Genomic DNA, 8,655 nt, shown 5'->3' with positions numbered 1-8,655 from the left:
TATATATATATACACACACACGTGTGTGTGTGTGTATGTGTGTGTACATTCTTTTCCTCTAGTGAACCCTAGCTTATAAAACTGTGAGGTACTGCCTTTTTTCCTCATGTCTGCTCTGTTGCACTTACAGAGATAAAGACTTGACCACTAATTTTCATACCTGATTGCTCAAGAGTCTAAGAGCTGGCAACCAGGCAACATATTTAGCTTGAACAGAGAAACCTCATTGTGTTGTTACTGTGCTTAGTTCTACTGTTATCCCTTACTCTGGTAAATGATATAGTTCTCTTTCAGACATGAGTATCCTCCTAACTAATTATTTGATAAAAAATGATGAGAGACTGATGTGGAAATATTAAGAGTGGATTTACACTGGGGAAGGGGAATGTGCTTATAACCCCAATACTTGGGAGGCTGAGCTAGAAGGATTGCTAATTCAATACTGGCCTGGACTATGTAGCAAGACCCTATTTCAAAAAAACAAAAACAAAACCCATACCAAATCAAAAGCAAAACCAAAACCAAACAAAAAGAGTGGCTGTGGGACAGCATGAGGTGGCCAGTGGCTGTCTGATGCTCATGCAGGTACTGAGGATAGGTAAACCACAATAACTCAGGGCTTCAGGAACAACTGGTCTTCAAAAGGCCTGATGTCCACAGTACCCATACTGCTTCACGTTGGAAAGCACATGTCTGAGAGTGGTCTCAGGGCATACTTACGTCCCGAATGGCTTCATAGAGTGCTCTGAAGGTTGGCTGCTTGTCATCATGGTACACGCCCCTGTTCCCATGAAGGACGGACACTCCCTCCCGCTCAGCCTCCTTGCAGTTGCTCCCATACATGCAGTGATCGGGACGGTAGTTCCACTGGCAGGGAAACACATGGAGACACTCTGGGGGTGACAAGAGAAAGACCGCCACAGTCAATGCTGGCTCTCATGTATGTGTCTGGCAATTGCACCTAATGTTCCCATAAACTATGTACTCTATGTGGCTGCAATGCACCGAAATTGACCAAACATCAGCACTTTGGCAAAAATCCTCAGACCAAGGATGAAAGGTGATAAAAGGTGATCAAGTGATCAGGATATATATGTGTGTGTGTGTGTGTGTGTGTGTGTGTGTGTACACACACACATTCCCAAGAGAATTTAATTACCTATCATAAACTTAGATAATTTAAAAAATTCTAACATCAAGAACCTAGTACTAATGATGTAGTTTTTATTTTTTTTAAAGTGACAGCAGCATATTTGACAAGAACACAAACCAGGGCATCAGACAGACTGGGTCCGAAGCACAACACTTTCCCTAAGAAAAAAAAAATCTAGGTGGTCACTTCATGTTCTGTGCTTTAATTTCTTCATCTGTAAAAGGGCACTAAGAGAACCTTCCTCTTATTTTGATGACTATACTTTTAAAATACATGGAAAATGCTTAGCAGAGTGTCAGGCACAAAGTAGTATTCAATAGTGTTTGCAGTCATGCTCAACTCTGCAAAGCTTTTATGAAATGGACAGTGCTATAAAATAAGAGTCTAGATGGACACAAAGATTTCTATTCAAATTAAAAACAAAAACTAAACTAAATACATTTATAACAGCAAAGAGAAAAATCCAAAGTGAAAAATGAAAAAAGAAAAAAAAAGCCCGTTGCCTTGGTGACTTTATGTATCGTGCTATGTTTGTGTGTTTGAATCTCTAAACAAGTGTTTCTTTTCCTCAGTACTGAGTTCTGAGTACTGAACCCAGGGTCCTTGCACTGAGCTATATATCCCCAGAGCTTTTTTTTTTTTTTTCCCTCAGAGCTTTTTTGAGGCAGGATCTTGCTAAGTTACAAAGTTGCCCAGGCTGGGCAGGAATTTCTTCCTGCCTCAGATTCCCAAGAGCTGAGATTACAGGCGTGGACTAACACCCTAGTACAAGAGGTTCTGAACCTGGGTTGGTTCCACACCCTCACACATGCCTCTGAGGCTATTTGGCAAAATCTGGAGGGAGAGACTGTTGGTTATTGGCTTTTACATATGTGGGAGATTGGGACTGGTGCCTGGTGGGTCCCCTAAACATCCTATAGGGAGCAGGGTGCTCTCCACACCCTACAATGAACACAACCCCCCCCCCCCCGCATTATAGATGTGCTGAAACAACTCTGTTTTAATTCTACGGGACTCAAAAATTCCGTTTGGTGACTCAGGTTATACAATTAGCAATAAGGTCACCCTCACCCCCAGATTCCTGGCTCTCCAGCTAATGACTTTTAGGGCTCGGACCAGAGAAGACTGGATCAAAAGTCTCTGCAAACATGTCATTGATCATGAGAAAGATCCCGTGAGAGCACAGAAGGGTTGAAGCCAATCAATAACACTAGTGAAAGCACTGCTTCAAGATGAGCTCGTTTTCGCAGCTGTGGGAGCTGCAGAAAGCTTCAGATGGAAAGAGAAGGATGACGAGATCATCACATCTGTCTGTAGATGGCATACCATATTTCTGTGGTTCACTCTTCATGATCCTGAAGCATCCAGGGCCCCTCTGTCAAACCCAAATTGTGCACAACACACTGAAACTTTCTTCCAGTCAGGAGGACTCCACTCTGCCACTCTTCTGTTACCTACATTTACCTCCTCATTTACACACACACAGTCATGAGTGGGATGGGGCAGCGGACATCCAAAAGTTCCACTAGCTAAACACGAACCCAGGGCCAGCCAAATAGCTCAGTGGATTAAAGCACCTGCAAGCAGGCACAGGGGCCGGGGGTTCGATCCCTGGGCCTGCCGTGCTGGCCCCGCCCCCGGGGCACAGGCAATTGAGGCTGGACATGGTTGCCTGCACCTGTAATCCTAGCTTTTGGGAGGCTGTAAACAGGTGGATCAGGATCACTACAAGTCTAATCTAGTAATGAGACCCTGCACACTCTGTATACCCTTCTCTAAAATAATAAATAAATAAATAAATAAATAAAGTGAACCCAATGGCTCTATTAGCTGTGTGAGCTCTCCTATACTCTAGTACAGAGGGTTGGCGTGAGGACTAGAATATCTCAGTTGCTTTTGAATCGTGCCTCATATAACCCAGTTACTCCCCTTTGCAATACAGTAGGTTAGAGGACTCTTTTATGATGCCCACCTGGTAACCTGCAAAAGCTCCCAGCTGAATGAACTGCCTTGGAACTGATTTCTGTTTTTGTAAATATATTGATTGATAAAAATAAAACCATTTCTTGAGTGCCTGCTATGGGTACTGTGGGCAAAGCCAATAATGGAAAAGGCTAGTGTTTGCTTTTGTGATGCTTGCAGTCTGGAAATGCAGGCTTTTGTTTCTCTCCAAGTACTTCAGGTCTCAGCTGCACAAGGAAACAATTTCTCTCTCTGCAGCATCCCTCAAGGAGTAAGCCCAGTAAGGGATATGCAATAGCAGAAGATAAAGTGGAAATGGTGTAAGCATTGGAATAAAACAAATACAGACTCTGATTTGGCTTTTACCCCTTCCTAGCTGCGTAATCTTGGTGAGTTACTGAAATACTTGACCCAGGTTCAGAAGCAGTGAAGAAGGCAATTCTCCAGACTCGAGCCCCAGCATCCCCATGTGCTAGCTGCGATGTAACAGCAAAATGCCCCAGAGAGCCGGCTCGAGTCAACCCATTGGATTTGGAAACAGAACTCTGCCACTATGTGAGTCTACTTAAATTACCATAATTCTGGTGCACTCTGGTCCCATCACCTATAGAATGGGAAAAAAATCAAGCATATTAGCCGCTCACTGGATGTGAAGGAGTACTAAGTGAATTCATTAACATACACCCTTGGAAGAGTGCCTGACACGTAGAATGCACAAAATACATGTAAGTGATGATAATCACCAGCGCTGCACTAGCAACAAGACGACTGCATTAGACTGCCGGAAGGATACAACAAGATGACTTAAACTGAACAGGCCTAGAATATTTTCCGATATGTAAGCTTTCTGTGATAAATGTTTACTCTGCTTGCTTCCAGATATGCAGGTAGCTAGCATTCTGGGCTTTTTGTGGGTCACAAACCTCTCTGGGAATCCAATAAAAGTTTTAGACTCTGACTTTGGAAAAATACTGGGAACATATAAAAACCTGCAAAGAACATTTGCTTACAAGTTTGGGAATGTATAGGTCCCTTAAAAGCCAGCTACAAACCTTACCTGTTGAATCTCAAATATGAAATAAAATTCAAGGCAGAGTTCATTTCACATATTCACACCCCCTTCTAAATTTTCCACATCAAAAAAAAAAAAATTAAAAAAAAATAAATTTTCCACATCAAGAAATGAAAATTAAAAGAACAAAAAGAAATGAAAATTATATAGAACACACAATCAAAACGAGTGGGGCTGGGGAGATGGCTCAGTGGAATAAGCGCTTCCCTGGCAAGTGCAAGGCCTGAGTTCAATCCCTGGTTCCACAAAAAAAAAACAAAAAAAAAAACCCGAGTATTTGTTCACCACATTCCTGCAAGGCATTGGTGTCTCAGGATGATAAGGGTTTATGCTCTTGTAAGGGGAGAAATGCATGCAAAGTGAACATTTATTATCAGGGCTCAGAGGAAGGACAGTTCACTACTGACAGGTGAGATGAGGGGATGTTTCAGTAAAATTTCATTTAAACTCTGTGTTTTAGGGCCAGCCAGATAGCTCAGCAAACTAAAGCATCTGCTTAGGCAGAGTGCAGAGGCCGGGGTTTGATCCCCAGTGTGCCATGCCGGCTCTGCCTCCAGAGAGCACTGAGAGGGCAATTGAGACTGGGTGTGGTGATGCACACCTGTAATCCAGCACTTGGGAGGCTGAAAACAGGAGAATCACTACGAGTCTGATCTGTGTAGTGAGACCATGTAGGCCCTGTCCTAAATACATTAAAAAAATAAATAAATAAAAATAAAAAATAAACTCTGGGTTTTAGTAAGAATGAAATTCTGACAGAAGCAAAAATCTGTAAGAACATCTAGGTTGGAAAAAATAGCCTGATTATAGTATAATATTTGGAAATCATAGTGTCCTTCAGGAAAGTAAACTACCTTAGTTTTGCCAGTGCAAAGGTAGTCTCTTTAAAGAGGAAGAAAATAATGTAAAAGTTGATATATATGACCTTGGCTGAAAATATTCAAGATACAGAAATCTTTATCAGGTAGCAAATCATTAACTTTGGTTCTAGAATGTGAAGCGATAAAGGAGGGGTTTACTCTTTTGAAAGAAGATGGGATAGTTCAAAAAAAAAACTAGAAGTACAACTGGAGAGCAAAGGAAGCAAGGTAGCTCCAGGGACCTGGGGACTGGCCCCATCGCTGTCAACCTTTCAGTACTGCTGCCTGGCCGAACCCCCTTGAAGCCCATTTTCTGCTCTTGGGTTCCCAGGAGATGGTCTGACAGGTTTGGCAGGAGTGATGGGAGGGCAGGGCTCTGAGACTGCGCTGTACAAACAGGAAGAGGGTAACCTCCCTAAGGACAGTGCGGTGCTGCTAGTGGAAGACAGGAAAGCAACAGTGCACAATTAAATGCACCTGATGTGTCTTTAATTTATAGATAAGCTTAGAATGGGGTAGCCTTTGAAATCCTCATTTCACAAATAGGTCAAGTTAGAGAGGGGCAGGAAGATGGAAACCTATGCAGATCAGCTAATGAACGTAAAAGTGGCCAAATGGTGGTCATTTGGCATATGATCAATCTTTTTTGTTTTGTTTTTTGGCAGAACTGGGAATTGAACTCAGGCCCTTGTGCTTGCCAGGCAAGTGCTTATTCTACTGAGCCATCTCCCTGGCCACTAACCTGTTCTGAAATGGATCTATTTTAAGTATGATTTCCCTGGTTCAGCAAAAAAGAGAAAAAAAGTATGATTATCAGGGCTGTCAAAGCTTCCTATTTCTTTATTTATGTCTTTTTAAGACAGGGTCTCACTATGCAACTCAGGCTGGCTTTGAGCTTACTTGTAGCCAAGGCTGGTCAAGGATTTTCCAGCCTCAGCCTCCCCAGTGCTGGGATTACAGGCATGCACCACCATGTGTAGCCTCCCTATTTATTTTTATTTGCCTGTGTTTGTTTGTTTTTTGCTATTTTGCCACATGGGGTTTTATTAGTTAGGCAGTTCAGATTTGCCTTGAATTCATTATGTAGCCCGGCCTGGTATGAAACTCAGTATAATCCTCCTGCCTCAGCCTATGGAGGCTGGGATTATGGGCAGGTATGCATCACCTTCCTGGCTAAAATGGCTAGTTGAAAAAGATATGGCATCTGCGTGTGGTGGCACAAACCTATAATCCCAGTACTTGGGAGGCTGAGATGGGAGGATTGCTCTGAGTTGGAGGCCAGCCTGAACTACATAGCAAGCCCTGTCTCAAACAAACAATCCCCCCCCACCCCCTAAGGTAACAAACAACAACAAAGAGATAGAACATGAAAGTATTCAGGGGTTGTCTTACTGCCAATGAGATAACACAGTGAATGGTTCTAAAAGTTCTCAATTCCCCAAATAAACCACTGCTATTTCTTAAAAAAAGTATGAAGTCAACCCATCTCCAAATTCTTGGACTTTGCTATTTTTCTTCCAGTTGTATTTATATAGACTCTTTATAGACACTCATTAGCTGATTCTGTGTGTGCCTGAAGTCCCCGAGCAAGTGAGGCCTGCAGTAGTTTACACTTATTTCTACAGTCGGTTGGCTATCTGCAAACTACCATGAGAATTCATTGCTCTTTACCTTTCTGACCATTTCATAGCATTGGCATCTCTGAGATCAAAGACTAGTTTATACCAGTTAATTTTAATGTCATGGTTGTCATTTACTGTGTGTCAACAGAATAGGGGCTGTTTGTACTTTTAAAAATTTTTTAATATCCTATAATGATTAATCTTGACTGTCAATTTGATCAGGAAACACCCAAGAAATGAATACAGTATACTCTGGACATGCCTGTGAGGGTACTTTCAGAGATAACTGGCTTGGAAGTCAGCAAAGTGAGGGGACAGGGACCCACCCTCGAGGTGGCCAGCACTAACCAATGGGTTGGGGACCCAGATGGAACAGAAACGAGCACATAGTAGGAAGCCCACCAGCACAGCCCCTCTCCTCAGCTCTGCTTCCTGGCTGTGGGAGGTGAACAGCCTTCCTCCCCTCCATCTTTCTGCTGTGATGTGTCTGCCTCATCCCGGGTGAAGTCAACAATGGAGCCAACTGACCACAGGCTGAAACCATGAGCCACAGTGAACCTTTCTGCCTCTAACTTGAGTTTCTTAGGTACTTAGAGGTGACAGAGATAGAATGTTGACTAGCATGTTCTATCCTTGAACTGAACTTTTCCAGCATTTTCTGCCTCCTTCCAGAATGCACCTTGTTCCAGAAAAGGGCAGTCTACTCATCCAGAATTTTCCCTATCACATCATATTCTCTCCCTTTGGTTTGGATAGTTTTTATTTTTTAAATGTTTTTTATTTTAGGGAAGGGTTGACAGGGTGTTCAGTGTCTCACTACTAGATCGGAGTAATCTGCCTGTTTATAGCCTCCCAAGAGCTGGGATTACAGGCACATGCCACCACGCTCAGTCTCAATTGCCATCTCAGTGCGCCCAGTGGGGTGGGGCCAGCAGGGCAGGCCCAGGGATCAAACCCCAAGCCCCTGTGCTTGTTGGCAGGTGCTTTAATCCACTGAGCTATTTGGCTGGCCCTCAGATAATTTTTTATTAACTCCTCATTTATTTTTTTCAGAGCACCATTATCACAATTTGTGATTTGGAATGAAATATGCTATGATTGGGAATCTACTTTTTCCAGTAAAAGGTGGGTTTCATGAACAGGGGACCAGTGATCCTGAGAAGGATGAGAACAAGGCCATCACATAAGGTCATGGGAAAAACTTGTTCCACGTCACTGTGGGGCCCGCTGCTCATGGCCCCTGACCCTTCTCTCTTTCTGCCCCCAGATAGATCTTTACTGCTTCTATTCTGCCTTGTTTTCTATACTTGGCTGGCTTCATTTTCTGCCCTGTCAACAGCCCACTTTTCTAGAATTTGCCTCTGAAGAAGAAGCATGTGTTCATTTCTGAGAGAGGGAAAATGCTAAATAACTTTAATACCAGGTCCCTTATGACTGGATGAGGGTGATTTTCATAGCTGTGCTGGAACAGGCCAATGGGTCTTTCTTTTAAGAGTAGGAATTAGGAAACACACACAAAAAAAAATTATTGAGATGACCCAGGCTGCGGGATCCTGAATAGACCCAGAGCGCAGGCCTGCCAGTGAGTGAGACGACCCGGGGCCTGCGGGATCCTGAACAGACCCAGAGCACAGGCCTGGAGAGTGAGTGAGACGACTGAGGGCAGGCAGGATCCTGAACAGACCCAGAGCGCAGGCCCGGGGAGTGAGTGAGACAACCCGGCTCCGTGGATCCTCAACCCAGGCTGCAGGCCTAGCACGGAACCCTTCAGCAGAACTCTGCAAAGAGGCTAGAGGCAAGACCTACCCAGCTGATTCAGGAGCAGAACATCTTGCCAGAGAGACACAAAGGGTTCAACTCTAATGGCTGCAGCAGAAAGAAGTGGAGCACAGCAGCCAGATCCAAGCAACACCCACCTGGAGGAATCTGAACTTCATAGACCTGGACATGGTGCTAAGGTAATAACTCTATCTAAGCTCTACACCA

The 8,655-nt window shown here is 43.7% G+C and overlaps 1 protein-coding gene across 1 annotated transcript in view; it reads right to left on the bottom strand.

The window, feature by feature from the left end:
• The window catches only part of Gxylt2 (glucoside xylosyltransferase 2), a gene marked incomplete at its 5' end in the record, with an annotated part of 123,273 nt that overhangs the window by 5,940 nt on the left and 108,678 nt on the right, over positions 1-8,655 (bottom strand). Inside the window, one exon of the mRNA XM_012514363.2 lies at positions 721-893. Coding sequence (XP_012369817.1) covers positions 721-893 — 173 coding nt within the window. The remainder of the gene's footprint in view (positions 1-720; positions 894-8,655) is intronic.

Source organism: Octodon degus, unplaced genomic scaffold (genome assembly GCF_000260255.1).
Source record: "Octodon degus isolate 3935 unplaced genomic scaffold, OctDeg1.0 scaffold00030, whole genome shotgun sequence".
NCBI lineage: Eukaryota > Metazoa > Chordata > Mammalia > Rodentia > Octodontidae > Octodon > Octodon degus.
This window is presented reverse-complemented; position numbering and strand designations above follow the sequence as displayed.